Source organism: Halichoerus grypus, chromosome 2, assembly GCF_964656455.1.
Source record: "Halichoerus grypus chromosome 2, mHalGry1.hap1.1, whole genome shotgun sequence".
NCBI classification, from domain to species: domain Eukaryota; kingdom Metazoa; phylum Chordata; class Mammalia; order Carnivora; family Phocidae; genus Halichoerus; species Halichoerus grypus.
In genome coordinates this window covers 163,885,046-163,907,001 of record NC_135713.1, presented here as the reverse complement: position 1 = coordinate 163,907,001, position 21,956 = coordinate 163,885,046, and the positions used below count along the sequence as shown (strand labels likewise).

At 61.5% G+C, this 21,956-nt stretch overlaps 2 protein-coding genes across 8 annotated transcripts in view; one reads left to right on the top strand and one right to left on the bottom strand.

The window, feature by feature from the left end:
- SGSM2 (small G protein signaling modulator 2) overlaps nucleotides 1-11,980 on the top strand; it is a 43,625-nt gene extending 31,645 nt beyond the window's left edge. For 4 of the 5 annotated variants that reach the window (XM_078068062.1, XM_036091104.2, XM_036091102.2 and 1 more), the window contains 3 exons: nucleotides 232-328; nucleotides 867-1,034; nucleotides 1,224-2,696. In XM_078068062.1, coding sequence (XP_077924188.1) covers nucleotides 232-328; nucleotides 867-1,034; nucleotides 1,224-1,312 — 354 coding nt within the window. In that variant the 3' untranslated portion in view covers nucleotides 1,313-2,696. Of the gene's footprint in view, nucleotides 1-231; nucleotides 329-866; nucleotides 1,035-1,223; nucleotides 2,697-8,919 lie in introns of those variants that run through there. The other variant, XM_036091103.2, reaches the window with a different exon arrangement.
- Nucleotides 5,068-21,301, bottom strand: MNT (MAX network transcriptional repressor). 3 transcript variants are annotated; one of them, XM_036091107.2, is made up of 6 exons: nucleotides 20,771-21,301; nucleotides 15,033-15,612; nucleotides 14,427-14,468; nucleotides 14,152-14,263; nucleotides 8,730-8,922; nucleotides 5,068-8,595 (listed from the first exon to the last, which is right to left on the bottom strand). In XM_036091107.2, the coding sequence occupies exons 1-6, from the start codon at nucleotides 20,841-20,843 to the stop codon at nucleotides 7,838-7,840; spliced, it is 1,758 nt and encodes a 585-aa protein (XP_035947000.2). In that variant the 5' UTR covers nucleotides 20,844-21,301; the 3' UTR covers nucleotides 5,068-7,837. The 3 variants fall into 3 exon arrangements, with proteins under 3 accessions (XP_035947000.2, XP_035947001.1, XP_035947002.1); XM_036091108.2 differs by lacking the exon at nucleotides 20,771-21,301 and adding an exon at nucleotides 16,672-17,200; XM_036091109.2 differs by lacking the exon at nucleotides 20,771-21,301 and adding an exon at nucleotides 16,308-16,560.
- Nucleotides 21,302-21,956: the final 655 nt, after the last annotated feature.

Sequence of the window (21,956 nt, the reverse complement as noted above, 5' to 3'; positions counted from 1 at the left end):
GAGCAGTGTGGTTGACAGTGAATCAAACACCCAGAAAATGGTACAATTCCAAAAAGAGTAGCTCCCAGAGAGACGGGTGGAGCAGCAGAGCGCAGCCTCCACCCAAGGAGACTGGAGGGGCTTGGGAGCAATAGCAGGCAGCCCGTGCAGCCGAGGGGCCCAGTCGAGTGCAAGGGCAGCCGGGAGAGGCAGCGGCAGCTCAGTCCCGCTCCCTTTCTTTACTTCTGTAAGATCCTGGACTCAGAGCTGTTCGAGCTAATGCATCAGAATGGAGACTACACCCACTTTTACTTCTGTTACCGCTGGTTCTTGCTGGATTTTAAAAGAGGTAAGCGGTGTGGGTTGGGTGGTGGGACTAGTGGTCAGGGCGTGGGAGATCCCTCCCAGCCAGAGTCAGTGATTCCTAACCCTAACTGCACTTTGGAACCGCCTGGGGAGCCTTTTAGAAACGCCAGCGCCTTGGCCCCACCTAGCGCCAGGCTTAGGAAGCTTGGCTGCCTGGGCATCCACAATTTTAAAAGCTCCTTCGGTGACTCCCAAGTGCTGCCAACAATCACCCTAAGCCAGTGGTTTTGGGGACTGTTTTCAAACCAAATCTTCTCAAGCAGCAAAGCCTGTCCAAGTAGAGCTGCTCCAGCTGACAAGAGTGCAGGTGTGAAGTCGGCCCGAGCCCGGTGTGCAAGGAGTCAGTCACCGAGGAGAAGGGCAGGGTCTTGACCTGGGGCCCGGAACCCTCCTCTTGGACTAGGCTCTGTGTAATGGGGAGAATCCCAGGACTTGGGTCCCTGGAGCTCTGTCTCCACCTTTGGCTTCATCCAGAGACCCGTGGGGAGCCAGGCTCAGCCTTAGCCCCTTGCAATCCCCAGAGCTGCTCTATGAGGATGTGTTTGCCGTTTGGGAGGTGATCTGGGCGGCCCGGCACATCTCGTCAGAGCACTTTGTCCTGTTCATCGCCCTGGCCCTGGTGGAGGCCTACCGTGAGATTATCCGGGACAACAACATGGACTTCACCGATATCATCAAGTTCTTCAATGGTAGGAGCTGCTCCGGCCATCCGGGCTGCCCCCAGCAGCGGCATGGGGGCCTCCACTCCTGGCCTGGGCAGGGTTGGAGGAGCTCCCTTCCCCGGAAGCAGGTGGAAACAGTAGGGTGGGCAGCCACGGGCTCCTCCCAGACTCCTGCCCCGCTCCAGCAACCCCACAGGGTCTGTGTGTTTCCCCCAGAACGGGCTGAGCATCACGATGCCCAGGAGATCCTGCAGATTGCCCGGGAGCTCGTCCACAAGGTGCAGATGCTCATAGAGAACAAGTGAGGGCTGCGGCCGGGAAGCAGCGGCCGACTAGGGCCTGGGCTCCGGTCCCCCGGGCCGCACAGGGAGAGGTGCAGGGCAGCACTGCTGAGACTGCCCGACCCCCAGCCGGCCCCGCCTGCCCACCTGAGTTCCTAAAAAAGTGCTTGTGAGCCTGGGATCCGACTCCGGGCAGTGCTGGCCCTGCGAAGGGGGCGAGTCAGGGGCCTGGATGCCTCAGGCCGGGGAGGGGCAGGGAGGGGGCAGGTTGGCCTCAGGGAGCGGCTGCCTTGGGGGACACCTACTCTGCTCCCCTCTCCAACACCTGGGAATAGCCCCCCTGTCGCCTGCAGCCTCGGCCTCTCCTAGGAGAGCTAACAGGGCTGGAGCTGCCTGGCCCCAGCCGGCGCGGGTCGTGTGGGCCAAGGGACTCTGTGCTGTACCTCTTCTTCGAGTCCCTTGGCAGGCGGCGTGCCTGTGCCCAGCGCAGCCCCCGTGGGGGCAGCCAGAACGGGTGCAGGAGCCGCCCACCTCAGCAGCGCTGCCACAGCCTCTGGCCGTCGCGGTGAGCCCGGCCCGCCCAGGGCGCCCACGTGCACCTGCCCGGGTCCCCTCTCACTGCCTGGCTCTCGCTTTACGCATTAGTCCCTTCCCTGACAACTGTGTAAGTGACGCTTTTGCCCGCCGGGTGATCTGGAATGCGGTGGGGGCATTTCCCTCTGCAGAGGAATCCCAGGGTGGCTCTTGAGGGGGGAAATCCTCTCATAGCCTCCTCTCAGGGACAGGCCCGGCGCCCATCTCAGGCACCTGCTGAGTCCCTGGGTCTGGGGGCAGGGGAGGATGCCTGGGTCTCCCTTGTTTGTCCCTGGTGAGAAGCAAGGCTAGCTCTGCCGGCCGCGTGCTGCTGAGGGTGCGGAGAGGCCGAGAGACCCGGAAGTGCCCTTGGAGGAGCCTCACCCAGGGGTGCTGGGAAGGCCTAGCTCCTAGGCACGCTGCTTGCTCTGCCGTCCCCACATCCCCTCCACCCCTAAACACTTGAGGCTAGGGCTTTGCCCTGGGGCGAGGAGGCCACTCTGCCACAGGGGCCAGGGCCTGTCCAGCAGTCCCTTCGGTCTAGAGACTTCCTGCATTTGAGAAGCAGGGAAAGGGCCCCGCGGCCCTTCTGCATCCAGCACAGTCTCCCCAGCCCACCCCTGTCCTGGGCACTGCACAGCCGGTCTGGGGGCCAGCCGCCCCATTGCCTACCCCTGTTGTCCGTGAGTCCTTGGCTGCCACCAAGCATGGCAGCCATTGTGTGCCTGCCTTAGTGATTCAGTGGTTTTGTGAGAAGCAGAGTGTGTATGTTTTTTTGGCTCAGAAACTATACTCTTCAGTGTTAACAGACCAATAAACCCAGCATTTGGCAATGCCTGAGGCTCTGGGGGCTGCTTGTGGGCTGGCACTGGACAGGGACTGACTTTGTGTATTGGGAAATTCTAGAAGTTCCACAATTGAGCTGTAAGGAGGGCCAGCCCCACAAGACAAGGTTGGTGAAAACAGAGAACCAAAGTTTCCAGGAGAGAGGGACCTCCGCTGTGGGCTGGTCAGGGGCAGGTGTGACAGCCAGACCCCGAGTACTCGGTGGGGGTGGGGCTCACCTCAGAGCCAGGGGTCCTGTCCCAGACCGACCAATGACCTGTCCGGCCTCTGGACCTAGGTCCCTGTCCCACCCCTTCCCCAACCTGCCTGCCCTCTTGACCAGCTACAGTGATGAGCTGGTGCTTGAATGGGAATCTGTAGGAGCCTCCTGGGCCCTCCAGCCAGTGGGGAAGAACCCTGCCCCTCTGGCTCTGGTTCCTGCCCACGGAGCACTCCGAGCTGCCTGCTTCAGGCTGGGGCATGAGGAGACTGTCAGGAGGGATCAAAGCGGCTGAGGCATGGAAAGGGCCCAGCCATAATAGCAGGTTCCCACCTGCCATCCCCCACCCCAGAGGACTACGGCCCCCATCGTCCGTGGCTCCAGGTGGAGCGCCCTCCAGCCACAGCCCCCAGCAGCAGCATGTGGTCTGGTCTAGACACGGGCTTTCTGGGCATTAGGGCAACTCAGAGCTGCCAAATAACAGAACTGGTTGACACGGGAAAATCTTGGTCTAGGGAACCTTACAAGCTCCTCAAGGCAACCCCCCCCCCCCCCCCCGCCATCCTGTTGCCTAGAACAATCAGAATTTCCTGTGCTGTCACTCCACCTGAAAGAAGTTCACCAAGGCCCCTGCTAAACTAGCCTGGCAGTGGCCCGGCTCCTCTACACACTCCCCCCTGCTCCCTCTCTGCCCACAAGCGTCGGCACTCCTTACCCCCTCGGCTGGACTTCCAGGACCGGAGGGAATCCTGCAGCCACAGTGATGGGTCTGCTGAGGGCAACGCCACGGGCAGATTAAGGAGAGCACGAAGTGCAAGTAGGAACACCCTCCCGGGGACCCTCCAACCCTGGAAGCCCCTCTTGCACAGAGCTGCTAAACGGAGGCACCTGGATTCCTACTCAGGACTTTCGTTACTCTGATCACGGGCCCCTCTCTGGCAGGCTCCAGCTGGGCTGGGGGAGTTTCTGCCTACCCTTAAGAGCTAGCAATAGCCCTCAGGTGATACTGGGTCAGCACTGTCAGGGGCAGAGGCTTCATCCTTGGCCCCAGGGCCAGACAGTGGGACTCCTAACCCTAGGCCTTCCCTAAGGCCAAGGGACTCTGCTCTTCCTGGAGCTGCCAGCAGAGGGAGCCAGCATCTCACAAGTGAAGGGGCTGGCAGAGGAGGGGCACTGGGTCTGGCCTTTCTTGAGGTTAGCGCTTCCTCAGAGAAGGGGACCCCAAGACGTTCGTGGCCACCACGTCCTTCCCTAAGGATAATCCCTCCCGGGAAGAGAAGCCGAGTCCATTCCTCTGGCTGGGAGTGGGAGTGGGGAAGGTGTGGTCAGGGCGTTGGACGAGGCGGCCGGCCTGGTCTATAGCTAAGCCTCTTCCTCACCCTCCCCACTTCCTCCTGAGACAGCCTGCAAAGGGCTGATTTCCCCTAAACTGGGAGAGATGTAGTTATAAGGACAAGGGTCTTCCAGGCCCATCTTAGAACATGGTTCTTTGAGTCCTGCCCTCCGACTTCTTCCTCTTCTTGTTCCTTTCCCTCATGGACTCCCCAGATGACCTGGCCTGACTTACCACCTCAGAAGCACATCCCCTCTCAAGAAGCCTCTCCCCGTTCTGTGCACCGATCCAGGGCAGTCCCCCCACCTTTCCTATTGGAACTTTCTCAAGTTCAGGATCCCCAGCTCTGCGGCAGGCCCCAGGGCTGAGTGGCACACGCTGGGGAACTGCCGGAGTTGTCAGATCTGACTGCAGCTCCCCAGGCTCCCAGGCGACCTGTGTGAGCGTACAAGTCACTTGGCCACCTCAAACCTGTTTCCTTACCTGCCAGAACAGGGCTAGTTCTTGGCTTATGTACTCCACCATGCTGTTAAGAGATGAAACAAGATAGTGTTTGTAAAAATGGTTTGAGGAAGTAGAAAGTATTACAAAAGCATAAGGAAGACCAGAACTGCAGTTCAGAGCTTGTTTAGAATTGAACATTGGCATCAGAACCAGAAGGTCCCGAATCTTCTAAAACTGACCAGCACCAAAGCTGCTGGAGGAACCTGCCCCCCTCAAAGGACAACGAGGCAAGGCCCCCGATGCTTCTTGCTGGAGGTCCTTCCTGAGGTGGAGGCCTCCTGTTGCAACAGAGTGACCCGGATGCTGCAGCCTGGCGGCTCCATCTCTGGTTTCAGTGCAGGTTTATTTCAGTTTTATATTTTATTCCAGGCAAGTGCTTATTACATGGATAGTATTCATGTCTCAATACCTAAAGTCTTGGAGCATGAACAGCCACTAGAATACAGTTCAATAGTAAAAATACAATATGTACAAAATTAGGGTTTTTGTAGGGTTTTGTTTTTTTTTTTTTTCCCACACAGCAGATGTATCCAAACACATAAAAATCTCTACAGTCTGGGGTCGCTACAGTTTGTATTTCAGGAAACGGAGACACAGTGACCGAGTCCTCACTGTAAACAAGGGCCACCTCTTTGGGGGATGGGGATGGAACCCTGGGATGGGGGAGAAGCTGTTCCTGGAGAGCAGGGGTTATGATGACCCCTCATTCCCCTCCAGGCACTCCCTGCCCTTCTTTGGCCCCCCAAGGAACCAACCTCCCCCTCTCCCCGAGGTAAAGGCTCCCAGCCAGTGAGCCACTCTTAACATCAAAAAGTAAAACACGCATGAGAGGTAAGGTGTGTGTGTGTGTATGTGTGTGTGCACGCACGCGTCCCCCAGGCTGGAAGGGCTAGGGAGGGGGAGGGGCAGGCGGTCCCACAGGGTGAGGACAGACGTGGTCCTGACAGCTCTCAGAGGGGAGATAGATGCCCAAGGGAGGGCTGGGCGGCGGCTGCCCTCTCGGGCACACAGCATCACAGCGTTCACAAACAACAAAAACAACAGCAACAACACCCATCGTCACCAATCTGGACATAGTCATTCGGCACTAGATTCGAAGGCCCCCACTGCTGGGGTGGGGAGGGGCAGGGGCGGTGAGCGGGCGGATGAGGTATCTGTGCAGGCCCGAGAGGCCCCTGGCTGACACGCTTTCAACTCCGGAATGGCCTCAGAATGCAGGGAGGTGAACAGAGCCGGAAAGGGCAGGTTCCCCAATGCTTCTCTGACTGTTCCCTGGGCACCAGGCCCATCCGGCTCCCTCAGTTGTAATCTCTCGGGGAAGAGCAGAAGCTGGTTTCCCCAAGAACCAGGGTGGCGGGTGGTGGCTGCAGGGGCAGGAAGGCAGCAAGCTGGTGGGGTGGGTGTGAGGCTCCCTCCTGGGGGCCTCTAGATGACCAGAGGCCTTCCCTTTCCCCACCCCAGGCGAGACGGAGGAGAACAGGCCCCGGGGAGGTCTCCAGGACAAGGAAAGAACTGAGAGTTCTGAGGTGTCCAAATCTGTTCAAGACCTTTGTGAGCCTCCTCAGTATCCTGCACGTCCCTCCCCCTGCCCATCAAAGCAAAGGTCACACCTGGGGACACTGGCTTCCCCTCCCCACATCGAAAGGCCACTGGCCAGTGTGTGTGTCCAGGTGGGGAGGCGAGTGTGCATGTGTGTACAACTGAGTGTGTGTCTGACACAAGGCCACTTGTAATAAATACCCACATAAAAAGAGAAGCCAAAGCAGTCGGCAGAGGCAGGGAAAGCAGCAGGCCCTGCACACAGGCCCCCTCGCTCCCCCCCACCCCAAGCTCAGCCCTGCCCTAGATCCAACGAAGGACCTTCCTCAGAGGAAGGTTGTGGCACACTCAGAAGAGCCCACTGGAGAAGAAAAGTGGATGTTCAGGGGAAAGACAGAGATGATGTCAGAGACAGACTAGTTGGGGCAGAAGTAGCAGCCCTCCTCCCTGCTCTACAGGGCCCCCCTCCCCCGAGGGCATCAGGGAAGGGGCCTGGGCATTTGGCCCAGCCCCTGGATTCTGACTTCCTGAGGGCCTCAGCAGTGTGGCTTCAGGCTCCCAGAACCCAGACCAGACGCCGGCTCGAGGCTACAGGAGGCACTCGGGGGAGCGCATAGCACTGAGCAGAGGCCAGGGAAGCAGGGCGGCCAATGCGACAGCACCCCATCCCCTCTGCCTTTGGGAAGCCAAGAGCCAGGCCCAGGGGGTCCAGAGAAGCTCTCTCCTCAGCCCAGACCCAGGCAGTGCTGGGGAGGGCCAGCATGGCGACAGGCCAGCCAAGCCCTTCCTTCCCAGCCCCCACCCTCAGCCTACCCTCCCGAGGTCAGGAGCCCAGTAGCAAAGACTGGGGGGGGCTCAGGGAGCTTAGCAACAGCGTGGGGTAGTTGTTGGTAGCGACTCCTCTTAACTAGCTTCTGCGGTAACGAATCAGTGACCGCAGCTGGGTCGGAGAACCCTAGGCCGGGGGGCCCACCTGCCTGGATGGGACCGCAGCGCAGCCCCGTCCTAGGATCTGTCACCTGCACTCAGAGCAGAGCCCCCGACGCACCCAAATTTCTGGGCCAAGTTGCTTCCGTTCTGCTCCCTGCCCGCTTTCCCCCCCTCCCCGGAAAGGCCTGGGAAGCGAAGGCTGAGGCTCCGGATGGAGGCCCCGGGCCCGTGGCCCCCACACGAGCAGCGGCAGCACTGGGAGGCAGGCGGGGCGGGGCAGTCGGCAGAACACAACACCCACGGCGCAGGCTGCAGGGGACAAGGCGGGGAGGCAGGAAGGGCACTGGAGCCGGCACCAGGCCAGGCGAGTGGCACATACACCAGAGTGTCTCATCACGTGCTCAAGTCCTAGGGCAGACCCCCTGCCCCGCGCCCAGCTCCCCGGGGTGGCCCTCCCTCCCCTGGCTCAGAGTCTCTGCACCCCCTCCCCTAGGAGGCCTGGGGGTGGGGGTGGGTGCGGTGGGCCTCGGCCTGGCTGGAATGTGTGGAGCTGGTGGGTGGGAGAGAGCGGGGGACGGGTTCCCCCTCCCTGCCCCCACTGGGGGCCTCTGAGTGGCCCTCCTCCTCAAGCCAGCTTGAGCGTGCTGACCGGGAAGGAGGGCATGGTGACCATGGTCACAGGGTTGAGCACTGTCTGGCCCACCAGCTGGGGGTGGTGCACCACCTGAGCCCCCACGGCCGGCTTCGCCATGACCGTGGCTGGGGGCCCCAGCCCGGCTGTGCCATTCACTTGCTGGTGTGAGAGTGTGTGGGCAATGTGGCTCACCGCCACAGGCTGGCTCACCGCCACGGGCTGCGGGTACAGGGGCAGCTGGGAGCCGAGGTGGGCCACGTGGTTGAGGGCAGCAGGGTGCACTGTGATGTGGCCGATGGGGGGCGTGGCGGGCGCCAGCTGCACAGCAGGGCTGGGGGCTGAGGGTGCAATGTGGGCGACGTGCTTGCCGCCCGGGCCCTGGAGAACGTGGTTCACAGTCTGGATGACTGAGGCGTGGGTGGTGGCCGTGTGGGCGATGACCGTGGAGCCCCCGCCAGCTGCAGCCACCAGGTGGGCTGGGGCCGGCACCAGCGTCTGCGCAGGGGCAGCCGGTGGGGGAGGAGGGGCCGGCAGAGGGGTCTTCTGCTGTGCTGGCGGCTGCTGCCCAGGCAGGGGGACGGGGGACAGGGCCACAGGCTGGGAGTGCGGGTGTGCATGGGGAGGCGGAGGCGCGGGGGCGGCACTGGGCGGTGGCTTCGGCAGCTCCGGGTGGGGGCGATGGCTCAGTTTAGGTGGGCCCAGGCCGGCCTGGTCCTCCTCCATATCCTCGTCTATGTTGTCCTCACCCTCTGTGGGGGGACACGGGGACAGGGACAGGTCAGAAGGGCTTGGGAAACCCGAGGCTGGAGTAGTAAATGCCCCTGGGGTCTGGGAGGCGTGGAGCCGGGAGGGGGGGGGCCTGGCCAGGGAGGGGCGGACTCACCCGAGGCTGTGGAGGTGGAGGCCTGGTCGTCCTCGGGCTGGCCAGTCTGCCGGAGCACGCGGTCGATCTCCAGCACGTCCATCCACTGGCTCAGCTCGTGCTTGAGCTCGGTCAGCCGCTGCTGCGTGGCGATCTTCTCCCGAGCCAGGCGCTCCATCTCATGCTCATATTCCTTCTCCTTCCTCTTCAGAGACTGGAGAACAAGGCAAGGGCCCGAACGATACCCTGAGCAGGAGCTAGAGGGCCCCCAGTATGGAAACCTCTCCCCACGGCCACGCTGGTCTCCAGGCCACTCAGCCCCCAGGGCCAGGTCCGCAGTGAGGGGGCTGCGGGAGACCACACCCGCCCCTGGTCCGCGCCCGGGCCCGTGAGGCGCCGTGAGGCCCCGGGAGGCCCCCTGGCCTGTGCACTGCGCGCTCTCCAACACGCACCACCGACAGAAAGCACAGCTGCAGTCAGCTCGTCCCCAGGAGGAACGCCCTCCCCTGCCCCCACCCACATCAACTTTGTCCGGAGGAGCTTCTGGGCCTCTGGCCCCATCCACCTGCCCCGCAGCCTCTTCGCTCCATCCTGCGGAGGACAGAAGGGGAAACGGACTCCTCGGCGCCGCTCAAGGCCCCCGGCACGCTCATACCACGCGGTCAGTCGCCACGCCACAAGCTACCCGCCTTGGAACTCATTCCCCAAAGAACCCCCGACGATCCTGCCCCTCTCTCCACAGCATCATTCCCTAGTCTCCTCCACTTCAGTGTCCCTGAGGAGCCGCCCCCCACCCCCCCTGCATTTCTTCTCCACCTGCCTCCGTCTGGCTCGGGCAGCCGCTGGCTCGGCACCCTCCGCCCGGCCCTGGGCCGCTGCCCGCGGTGCCCACCTGGGCTGCCTCTCACCATCGCCTGCCACCCTCCAGAGTCCCCGGGCTGCTGGCAGATCCCCCAGCCCTGGAACGCGCCCCCTCCTTCTACACCTGTAGCTGAGCTGCACCGAGCACCGCCGGAGACACTTCCGCCCTTCACCCCAGGTTCCGGTTGGCCCCGCCCCGTGACTCTGAGGCCACCCCCCCTCACTAAGAGCACCAGGAGGGAGCGCCCCTGGCCACGGAGCCCACGGCTGTCCGGGCACACAGGCAGCTGTGCGTGTGGGGGGCGCTCGCACAGGGGCCGCGTGCCGGGCCTCCCGTCGGAAGTGTCTCCAGTTTCCCCTCACACAGGACTTATTTGCAGCTCCAGAAGGCCAGCCTGTGTCCTCCATGACCACTCTGATGCCCTATTAAACGGACTCCTTGAAGTCTTGCACATCTCCCTGCTGCCAGCTTCTCCTTGGCCCAGGCACGTCACGAGCGCTGGGGCCACCGAACACGGACACACTTGCCCTGCTGTACCCCGAAACCTCCGAACCTGCGCTGCTCCTGAGCTCCTGGCTTCCAAGGCTTGCCGGTCCCGGCAGGTGCAGAACCCACGGACCCTGCACACACCAAACTCTCCAGCTCGTCTTGGTTCTCCTCTCTGAACCCTGTCTCACACACAGATCCTCCTTTCTCGCCCCCCCTGCATCTTATCTGCTTGTGTTCCAAGCCCACACCCGAGCCCCCACCACCCTTCCCCGTCCCAGGCCCTTGAGCCCTTCCTGACGCGGCAGCCCACACTCGAGCACTTAATAGGACCATCAGTACTTAATCAGACACTGGCTCAGACGACCCCCTAAAAACTTCATGTTTTGTCTTTCCACCTCAGTACACACGGTCCCCGTCCAACGCGGTGAGTAAGGGCAAGGACTATTCCATAATTAGCTTTTTCCCTCGAACCTACCAGCGGCCAGGACAGAACTATGCGTATCTTAGCCCCAGGGGAAGGATATGTCAGGATGTGAGCATGTGGATTCCCACCTCTGTCCTGTCCCTCTGTCACAGGGAATCAGTCACCCGATGGACTGAGTTTGCCCTGATTCCATTTACTACGAGCAGTCTCACAGCAGCCTTCCTGACTGTTCACTTGCCCCTCGCCCCTCCTGGGTATGGCAAGATCCTCAACTTCACCCATTCCCTCCGGGAGCCCCAAACTCCTTGTATTTCTGATCTCACCAGTCAGGAATGCCTCAAACCATTAGTGCCTGCAACACACAACCCAGATACAACCATACTCTGTTCTGGCCTGAAACCTGGTAGCTTTACAATTCTGCCGGCAGTCCCAGGCCACACACGGCCTCCTCTACATCCTGGCTTTTGAGATTTAACCTGCTGCTCTCCACAGTTCTGCCAGAAAGATCCCTCCCTTACACACTGAGGCACACGCAAACACACACACACACACACACACACACACACACACACACACACACGGCTGGCTTCTCACCTGGCTCTACCCTGAGAGGCCAGTTTGCTGGACATGACATCAGATGAGGCCATACCAATGATGGGGCCTAGGGTGAGTCAGCTCTCACTTGAACCTGGCTGCTGGGGGGCTGGAAGTGACCATCCTGAACTCTACCCACCAGCAAGGAGAGTAGATTTCTGGCTCTGGGAGAAACTCAGAGGTCAAGACCTCTTTTTCTTAACTAGCCCAGTTCTCCACAGGCCCAGAGGCCCCTGGAAAGTTTCCCCAGGGTCTAGCTTTTGTCCACATTGCTTCATTTTAAACACATTTCCTAAGACTGCCTGGATGCACAGTTTGTTACCTGCCTACTCCTCTTCCTGTTTTTGTCCACTTCCCTGTGGCTTTCTTCAAACCCTTTCGCCCCTCCTAGCCACTCTGAGTCTGCCTGGGGGCTACAGCTTTCCACCTCAGCACACACCCAAAGCCTTCAGTCTACACAGCTAACGTGGTCTCTCTACTACTCCCTTTTGACTCCCATCTAGTGCCCTGCTGCCCCCATCTCTACGTGGCAACCGCATGACCACCTTTAACTTCCCAAACTGCATCCTGCTCCCCCCTGTTGGAGAAACTGGCCTGCGCTGGGCCTCTGCCCTCTGTTTTGCCTAGGTCACCCTGAAACCTTCAGGTCTCAGCTCGAATGCCCCTTCCTCAGCAACAACTTCCCTCACTCCCTAGAACAGATTCTGTGATCCCTGACCCTTTTACGTCCTCATGGCACAGTCCTCTGTTTTATTTGTTTATAATCTGCCACCAAGACCAAACCTATGAAGACAGAGACCCACGCTTTTTTCTTTGCTTCCTGCTTTACTCTCAGAGTCAGACACAGAGCTGTCCAAAGTACCTAAATGAATAAACAAATGAGTGAGGTTAAGGATTTAGAAAGCCTTGTTAAGTTTTGTATTTCTGCTTCCATTGCCCCAGGACAAATATCTCTTAGGAACAGCCTGGGTACACCTCGCTGCCTACTCAGCCCAGGCCCATGCCTGCTGGTTCTACTGAGTCTCTATTTCTAATTTATTTATTTATTTATTTTTTAAATTTTATTTATTTTTGAGAAAAAGAGAATGAGAGAGAGAGAGAGAGAATGAGAGGGGTGAGGGTCAGAGGGAGAAGCAGACTCCCCGCTAAGCAGGGAGCCCGATGTGGGACTTGATCCTGGGACTCCAGGATCATGACCTGAGCCGAAGGCAGTCGCTTAAGCAACTGAGCCACCCAGGCGCCCCTCTACTTTATTTTCAATTGTCATTCAAACAAGGCTCCCCTTCCTAAGTATGTGTCTATAAAGTGGAATGTGCTATTCCATCCTTCCTGTATCTCAGTAATTGCTATGAAGTTGGTACTTAGAGAGGACGCATCCTCCTAACATCCCCATGATGAAAATACTTTTTCTTTCCCATTTAGCAAAATGGCAGTACAGAAGAAACTGATATTCAAAAGAACGTCACAGCACTTAAGGATTTGCTCCTAGGCCATATGATTAGGAATGACTGAAGAACCAGTAATATTCTCAAGATCAAGTTCTACAAGAACATGTAGGAAGTAGGCCTCCCGGGGCCCCTCCTCCTCCTCCGAGGCCAGACCCGCCGCAAGCGACGCCCCGCCCCTCCCGGAGCACGCGCGCACCCACGCGGACCCGGCTTTGCAGCGTCACTCCCCGCCCGCGGCACCCCACCGCTCGGCGCGCGGAAGCCCCGCCCCAACCCGGCCCCGCCAATCCCCGAGCCCGGCTCCGCCCCTCCCGGGTGCAGGAAAGCAGCCTGGAGGCGCGCCAGCCACTCTCCCTCGCCCGCAGGGCGGGCGGAAAGGCGCGCGTTCGCGGGAGGCAGGAGGGGAGCCGCCGGCTGGGAGCAGTGGCGTAGCAGCGCCTCCGCCCCAGGAACGAGTCAGGCTCCGGTTACCTCAGGGCTGTGACCCCGCAGTCTTGGCCGGGGGAGGGGTAGGACCACGCCTCTGGCTCCTACTTCGGTCGGACCCTCCCTGACCCCCATCCCAGGGGGACCTTGTCGCTACCCGCCCCCCCCCCCACAGCTGCCCGAGCACGCGGACAAGGGACCCCAAGCTTCCCCCGCCCCCACCCCGCGCGGGTAGGCAGCGCTAAGTCCCTCCCACTCCCCAACGGCTCGGTTCCGACTCCGTCTCCGCGGTAGCCGAGCGTGGCCGCCCGCCCCACCCCCACAGCCTCCTTCCCGGCACGCGGAACCCTCGGCCGGTTTCCAGGGAAACCGAAACACGGGGCCGTCATGGCAACTGTCTTATCTGGCGGGAGCCCCCCACCCCGTACTGCGGAGGGAAGCCAGTGCCCCAAGGGGAGAGGAACGCACGGCCAGGAGGGCCCCTTGAAAAGGGGCTTTTAAAAACCCAGGCAGGAGAGCGTAATTTTTAAAGGTTCGGTGACCCCAGGACTGTTGTGGTCACCCAGACCACCACATTTCCCCGGTTTAACCCCCAAACTCGAGTCGTGGCACCTCAGTACTCTCACTGGAAGGCTCTTAATCATTCTGGGGTCAGAGTGGGGGGCCTCACCGGCGCGCCGCCGTCTGCAGGGAGCCACGCCCAGGGGACTCCCCACCCCACCACGAGCGACAGGCTCTCGGGCCGAGTCCGGGTTCCCGCCCAGGCACTGCGGGCGGGGTGGAGGCGCTGGGGCCGCGCCACGCCCTTCTCATCCGCGGGGGCACTAACAGCGCCAGGTGGTAGCACGGGCCCGGGCACCGGGGGACCGAGCTGCGGGGGCGGCGCAGATGGCGGGGCTCAGCGGGGCGGCCCGGCGGGGAAGGGGGAGAGGGGAACGCCGCGGCCGCCCTCCCCCGCGCACGCGCGCCCGTCCCCCCGCCCCCTCGCGGGCGGGGAGCCCCGCTGACGTCAGCCGGGCCATGTGCTCAGCGCCCGCGTGGAGGCGGGCGGGGGAGCCGGAGAGGGAGCGAGGGCAGGGCGGGGCGGGGCGGGGCGGGGCGGGGCCGCGGCGAGGGGAAGAGGGCGGGCGGGAGTGGAGAGGAAGCTGGCGCTGCGGCCACCGCCCGCCCTCCTCTCGGCGGTGCCTCCCTCCCCCATACCTGGATGTACCGCAGCGCCGTCCGCAGCACACTCAGATTCGACGTCTTCTTGTCGTCCACGTTGGGGATGTTGCGCTTCAGGGTCTCAAAGCATTCCTTCAGATGGGCCCTCCTGGAGAGAGGGAGTGGCGCTGGTTAGCCAGCGCCTGGGGGGGGCGGGGGCTGGGGGCGGGGGAGTAGGCCCCAGGAGAGCTTGGGGGACCAAGGGTGGGACCAGTCCCGGTAGGGGGCGGGGCGGGCCCAGAGACACACACACACACCGCACGCGCACACACCTGTTCTTCTCCAATTTGTTGTGGACTTCTCTGGTTCCGATCCTGAAACCCAGACAGACAGGAAAGGAGGTTCAGGGAGGAGGGCCCAATTAGATGGCCTTCCTGCCCCCACTCCCCAAATGCCACAGGTGGTTTATTCTCCGTACAAAGCAGCAATGGGAGATATTCACCCTGTGCCGAGGCGTGTATACCCCCTGGAGGGCACATGTATGCTCATAATTCACAATCCCTTTAATCCTCCATCCTGCCCTTGTCCACCTGTGAGGAGACAGAAGGCCTCCTGGGGCTCACAGAAATAGCCAGTTGACCCCAGCCCTCACCCAAGAGATCCCCAATCCAATACTCTGTCCAAAGGCCTGGCAATGCCATCGGCCCATCCTTGAGGGGGTCAGAGAACACGGAAGCCTGACAACAACAGAGGGCAATGGGGAATGGACACAGGCACAGTGAGAACTGTCCAAATATAGTACGATGCTTCTCAGTTGGAGAGGTAGGACATGGTTTTGAAGGATGAGCTTAGGAGGGGCTACTTTCTCTTGCACACACAGCCCAGAGTGTGGGCAGTTCTCCATCCCACCAGCCTGGACTCTGCCACACCTCACTCACCCCCCAGGCCTCTTCTTCTGTTCGCTGGATTTGACTTCTTCGGCTGGTGCCAACTTCAGGGTCCCAAGAGTGGGTGGGGGTGGCTGCTGGGGGGCCAGCTGGGGCTGAACTCCAGGGTGAGGTGCTATGGTCAGGATGGGTGTGGGGAGGGGCTGCAAAGGCTTGGGGCTGCCAGTGGGCGGAAGGGTGGTCTTAGAGTCTGGCAGCAGGGGAGCAGGGTTGGGCACCTGCGGCCTGGTGGGCAAGGGAGCAGACTCCTTAATGCTGAGTCCAGGGGTGCTAACCAGGGCTGGCTGGCGAGGCGCCAGGGGCAAAGGCTGGGCTGCAGGAGGCAGTGGTGGGGGCGGGGGCAGAGGCTGAGGAGAGTTGGTCACTACTGGAATAGGAATGACAGTCAGTGGGGTGGGGGTGGCAAGTGGGGGTGGGGGTGCTGGGGGGGGCGCTGGGGGGGACAGAGGTAGGGGTGGTGCTTCAATGCGGGGTTCCTCCACGGGCAGGGCGTGGGCCAGCCTGGCCAGGCTGCTGGCCTTCTTCTGCTCCTGCTCTCTGTCCCGCTCCAAGCGGAGCCGCTCCTGCTCCTCTGTGCAGAGAGAACACAAGGGGCGTCTCAGCGGGCGGCAGTCCTGGCCTCCAGCTTCTGAAGTCTTTCAAGCAGAACGCGGCCTCTGACCCTGTCCCAGTCAGTGCTCAGCCCGAGACACCACAAATACCTACCTACAGCCAGCCAGGCACTGGGGCTAAGTGCCGGGGGGCACAGCAGTGAACAACACAAGAGACCTGGTCTCTGCTTTGGATGAGGGAAAGGACAAGTAACAGAGAACAATCCAGGCTGGGAGAGGAGAGAGGCTGTAGAAAGACAGTGCAGGAGTAGTCAGCGAGGGTGCTGGAGGCCTGGCAACCTGAAGGTTGAGGGGTTAGGCTGGTGCAGGGAAGTTCAGGAACAAGGCTGAGGGGAGTGGGGTGACAGATAAGGTGGGCAGAGGCCAGTCGGCGAAAGCCCTCACATGCCACTACAGGAGAACGGAGCGGGGGGGATAGATCATAGCTTCTGGGGAAGGCCTTCAACAGTTTGTACCAAGTACCTTCCAGAGGGCAGGCAGCATCTTCATTTCAAGATGAAATAAATGAGCTCAGAGAGGCAAAGTGATTTGTTGAGAGTCACAGAGCAAGTCACAGGTAAAACTGAAACCAGACCCAGCCAGGAATCCTGACACCTGGCGGATGCCCATACCTGCTCTGTAAGCACATGCTCACTAGGCGTCTGTACACACACACCTGGATCCTCACAAGAGTCCATGCCACAGGCAGGGCTGGGACATCATCTTCAGTTCGCACATGAGGACATCAGGCCCAGGAGTCCCAGGCCAGGGCGCAGTGTCTGGTTTCCTCAGGGACCACACACACATTCGGTCCTCCTCTGCCCTCTGTGGTGCTAGAACTCACTGCTCCCAAATCCCTCCCCCGCCATCCCCCACCAGCAGCACAGCCAGAGAGGTAAGAGGCGGGCAGGAAGGAAAGGAAGGCAGCCCTGCACCTGTCCATTCAGCATCTCGGCTGCAAGCCCTGCTGCAAGGTGAGGCCTGCTCTGGAGCCGGCCGGGACCAGGGGAAGGGGAGGGCCCTTCCTGAGCCAGAAGTACCTCTCCGTCTCCACCCTGCCCGGTGCTCTCCAGGCCCCACCATTCCGGTTCCCCGGCCACAGGGCTGGGCAGGGGCCCTGGGAAGCAGCTGTAGCCCCCAGGCCAGGGAGCGGGCTGGTCCACCAGCGCTCCTGCGGTCCGGGATTGGCCACACTGCTGACTAACTGAGCTGACAGCGGGGCCGGCAGGCACGCCCCTACGGAGGAGGGCATCAACCCCCCACTGGGGCCCTTGGGCCAACCGACAAAGTGAGTGTGAGCCGGGCCGGCTCGGAGCCCCTCCCTCCCGCAGGGGCGAAGGAGGAAGTCGAGCGGTGTCGTGAGAGGGAAGCGCTCAGTGGTTTCCCAGCAGCACAGGCCTCTTCCGTGGCCCCTGCCCTTCAGGAAGGGGAGCTGCCAGGCCTGCTCCAATGAGGGCAGCGCTCTCCCAGGCCTTTCCGGCCGGCACTGGCTTCTGTTACAGCCCCGGAGAAAACCAGCTGCCTGCCCTCCAGCTGCCCAGAGACCCCGCGGGCAGAGTGGTCTGCGGAAGGCCACTGACCAGCTACCCAGTCCATCCCCCGCACTGCTCCCCCCTCCCCCCTTCCCATCCCCTCCCCCTCAGCTCCAGGGCCCAACACAGCCCACCTTTGGGCCGGGACCCAAACTTTCATTGGGTTTGGGACCAGGGTTCCACTCTCCCATTAGCAGTGGGACAGAGAGGGCCCCAAGCCCCGAGGACAGGTGCCCTGGGAACCCAGAATGAAAGTAAACCTCATATTCCCCATATTTGAAAGGAACCCACCGCTCATCCAGGAGATGGCAACCTTCTCACCTACCCTCTCCGTTCCAGAGTCAGGCAGCTACGCCTCACAGGCGCTGGGAGGGACCCAGGGCAACAGCCAGGCTCTATCACACCTGGATCAGCAGGAAAAATCTTGACTGGTGGGGAAGAGGGGGTGTCCCAGGCCAGATGCAGCCCACCAAAGCTTCCTGCCTCCTCCCCACCCAGCAGTGACCCTCTTCCTATGCCCTGCGGAGGGGGAAACAAAGTGGGGGGAGCAAGCTGGCAGTCACTCAGGGGACTCCCTCAGTAACAGAACAGATTCGGGCTCTGTAAAATAATGCTCTGCGGCAGCCAGGCGTGCACTCCCTCTCCCACTCGCAAACATGCCCACGACGCTGGCCCCAGATAAGTTAGCATGACACGTCTGGGGTGATTCAGGGGCCACAGCAGGCACAGGGCTGGGGCCTGAGGAGTCTACACTAGGTAGCCCGTGTTCAGGGGGAGTTCTCCCCTTCTTCAGGCTAATAGGAAACTTGGTGCCTAAGGCAGGCCCCAGGATGTGACTAGGTCAGGTAGAAGAGGGTCCCATTTGAGCCACCTCCATGAATGCTGGAAATGACCAGGCCCTCCTGCTGACGACTTTTTCCCTCTCACACATACATGTGCACACACATCCTCAGGTGCATCAAGGGAGCAATCTGGCTGGTCTAAGTCAGGAAACCCACCCTTGAAACTGAAAGGGGACATGGATAAGAGGATCCCTGTCCAGAGCTGTTCATCAGGTACATACCCAGGAAAGCAGTTCTGGTCACCAGGTCCACACATGACCCCTTCTCTCCCACTGTCCCCACCCCAAGCCAGAAGACAGAACCTCAAGGAGGGGGAAAAAATGAATTTGAGATTGACGTGCTGCGGCTAAATCTAGCCATCTGCACGTGAGCTTTTGGAGTAGATCTGGCTTTGCACCATCCATCCCCTAAGACCTCTGGCCCCACCAAGAAGGAACTGTGACTGGTCAGTTAAACTGGGCCTCTGCTCAGCTCCCTGCCCCCAGTTCTCACCACCTGGGGGAGGGGCAGGGCTCTGCAACTTCTTAGGAGAGAACCATTCCCAGGCTCCTTTGCAGTGTTGCACACATCATCCCTGCCCTTACTGTCAGCTCTGGACTTAGTATTTTGGAAAGGGTGGGGGAGATGATAGTGGGGGGGGTCTTCTCCCCTTCCCCATAAGACCAATCAGTCTGAGGGTAAAGTGAAGGTGAAGTGGTTGTTCCCTTGGGGAAAAAACAGGGTCAACCCTGTTCACCTCTAGCACAGTGCCTGATACACAGCAAGGACACAATAGGTACGCCTGAATTGCACTCTGCTGGTGGCAGCAGGTGACTCAAGTCTCTCCAATTCTTGTGCACGCACCCTCCTCCCCTCGCCCCCTCGCTGCGCCCGCAAACAGGACATTCTCGGTCACCACCATCACTGTCCAGGGCCTGACCCTGCTCGGGACCCAGAAGATAAGGGGGAGGGGCACGCTGGCTGATGTCCCGGCCCATCAATTCCGTAAAACCCAAGCATCTCATCTCACAGATCTCGAGTGACTCCTGACCTTGAGAGGCCGGTCGACCAGTCACTAGGCCGGGCGGACCCGCCGCTCCCCCCGCCCCTGGCCCGCTGCCGCTCCCCCCACCCCACCCCCTCCGCCGCCGCGGCCGCGGCAAAAGCTGCAGGGCGCGCGCGCACAAAACACACACTACTACCTCCTGCATGACTCATCATTGAAGCAACAATAGGCAGAGAGAAAGGAAAGGAGGGCGAAGCACTCTCTCCACCACAACGAAGCCGGCAGAAGGAGGGGAGGGGAGGTTGGAGGGGACATGAGTCCCCGGATACAGCACACACACCGATCCAGGGCCGAGGCCCTCTCAATGGTCCGGAAAACGGAGGTCTTTCCCTCCAACCCCTATTCCTGCAGCACCCTGAAGCTGGGGACCACCGACAGAGCGGGTGGGATGGGAAGCATCTGAAATCCTCGTTTCCTGCCGAGGGAACGCCAAAGTTTGCCCCTTCTCAGCCTGGCTCATTCCACATTGTAGCTAGGGGTACTGCCAGGAGATCCTGGTGAGAACGTTCCCCAAAACGTCAGTGGGAATATGTGAGCTCTAAATGTCCTGTCGCCCTGCGATTCTGAGGGTTTCCCTTGCCCCAGGATCAAAAACAGGAGGTTGGGGCGAGAATGGACAGGTGAGCTCGGCGGCTCCTCCTTCCAGCGCACAGGCTCTCCCTGGGAGGTGCCCGGCGGCCGGAGCCAGGGCCCAACCCGGCGCAAGGCCACTCGCCAGCCCCGCCCAGGCCCCGCCCCCGGCCGAGCGCGAGGCAGCTGGGAGGGGCCGGGCCGCTCTGTCCCCAGCGGGAGTGTCCCCCGTGCACGTGGTCGGAGGCGGGGCCCGTCCACGTCACCACCCGGTGTAACCAACGGGCTTGGAACGCAGGCACACGCAACATTCCAGCCGAGAGCGGGTTTGGAACGCGCAGACACGCCACATTCCACACCGACTAAAGTGGGGCGCAGCAAGGGGGGCCCGGGGACTGCCCCCAGCGACCTGCGGGCCGTTTCGCAGACACCCAATCAGCCCAGCTCTCACCCAAACCCCTGAAGCGCGACCCAGCCCAGCTCTGGGAGGCGGGGTCAGGCGGGGCTGGCCAGGATCATAAGACACGCGATGTCATTTCATTCTGCAAAGGCCGCCTCCGCCCCAAGCGGCGCGTAGATCGGCCGGGAGCGCCCCCCGCACCCTCCCCACAGGGCCAGGGAAGCCGGGGAGCTGCTCGGCGTAGAGTAATTCCCACCCCCCACTCCGTTACACACACGCCCACTCGTGTGCACTATACACTCGCCCGTGTACACGTCCGTTCATCCGCTCTCCTCGAGGCTCACATCACACATTCCCCCGTGCACACACGCACGCACACGCGGGTCTGCCACCCCCACGCAACACCATTCCACACCCCACCCCCCACCGGCTCACACATCCTCGGCGCTACCGAGGGCGCCGCTGACCCACGCGAAAGGAGCCCCCACGAAAGGTGCACACGGGGTGGCAGGCAGCTGAGGTGGCGCCCACAGGAGCCGGGTCCCTCACTGCACGGTAATGAATTCATTAATTAATTTTACTGCCCCCAACATTCCTCCCCGGGCGGCGGCTCCTGTGCGGAACCTTGCGCTGCTCGGCTTCGCAGGCCGCCCGGGAAGGGGTCCTGCCCGCGGTTTCGCGTCGGTTCAGAGACCAGGGTCGCTCGTCTCCCCTTCCCCGGTGCCCCAGGGGCCCAGCCCGGCCGCTCACCACGTGCTCTCTGTTGTTGCTGCGCTTGCCATTCCAGGAAGCGGGCCGCCTCCAGTAGCGTCTCTATGCTCATCGCGCCGAGAGCTGCCGGGGGCGCGCCGGGGCCGAGACTGCGGCCCGCGAGCCGGGCACAGGTCAGGCTGGCGGGCAGGCAGGAGGGAGGGATCACCTCCGGGGGGCGACAGGGCTGGGCGGCGCAGCGCACTCCGCAGGGAAGAACGGGAGAGCACGGAGAGAAAAAATTGTTTCCCAAAATATTTGCAAAATATAATTTGCAAATTAAAAAAATTTTGATGCAAAAAACAAAAGGCGGCACTGCCTCCCTCCTTCCCCTCCCTCTCTTTTTCCCCCTCTGATGCCTCCCGCCCCGCGGCCCCCGGGAGTCCCGCCGACAAGAAAAGGCTTTGCAACAAGATGGCGAGGAGGCACCGACACACACAACAAGGGAAGGAGCCGCGCTGCCCCCGGCCGCCGCCCCCGCTACTACACCGGGGCCGCAGCCAAAGCCCGGACCGGAGCCCCCGCCCGCAGGGCCGCGGCGTCTCAGGAAGGGAGGGGCGGGGTCCCGAGCGGGCTGGCCCCGCCCACTATAGACGGCGCGCGCACACGTGGCCTGGGTGGGGGTGGGAGAATATCCAGCCCCGCTCGCGCCCTGCATTTCCGCTTTCTCGCCTCGCCCCGCCCCGAAGGCAAGCCACAAGTTGAGCCAGGGCTGCGTGTTGCGGTCATTCACAACGAAGTGTGTCCTGCTGGAGGAAAAGAAGGGTGGAAAATTTAAGACTTAAGTTAGCTCAAATAAGGATATTCCAGGTCAGGGAAACCTTACGATGGTAGAGACTGGCCTGACCCCTGGGTCTCCGCTCCCTACCCACACGTGACCTGATTCCTGCAACCACCCGGCTGTCGCAATTCCCCCGGGATCCGCCCGTGGGCGGAGCTGACGGCAGGAGGCTGCCAGAGACTAGCGGAGGGAGCGGAGTGATGATCCGGTTCCGCGTTTTGCCTCCGTTCCTCCCCCCGCAGTGCGTTCGCATCCTATTAGGCGACGTCACCGGGCCGCGGGCCAATGGGCGGGCAGGACAACACGGCATGGAGCAGCTCCACATGGACACCCCGCGCCGCCAGCCTTCTGTTTAAAGGGCCAGTGTCTAACACGGTCACATTCGTGGGTGCGGATGGGTCCACT

Excerpts from the sequence above, each read along its gene's own strand:
- MNT (XM_036091107.2), bottom strand. The coding sequence starts at position 20,843 with ATGAGCATAGAGACGCTACTGGAGGCGGCCCGCTTCCTGGAATGGCAA. Across the intron at positions 15,613-20,770 it reads GCAACAACAGAGAGCACGTG|AGGAGCAGGAGCGGCTCCGC; the intron begins GTGAGCGGCCGG and ends CTCTCTGCACAG. Across the intron at positions 14,469-15,032 it reads CAGAAGAAGAGGCCTGGGGG|GATCGGAACCAGAGAAGTCC; the intron begins GTGAGTGAGGTG and ends TCTGGGTTTCAG.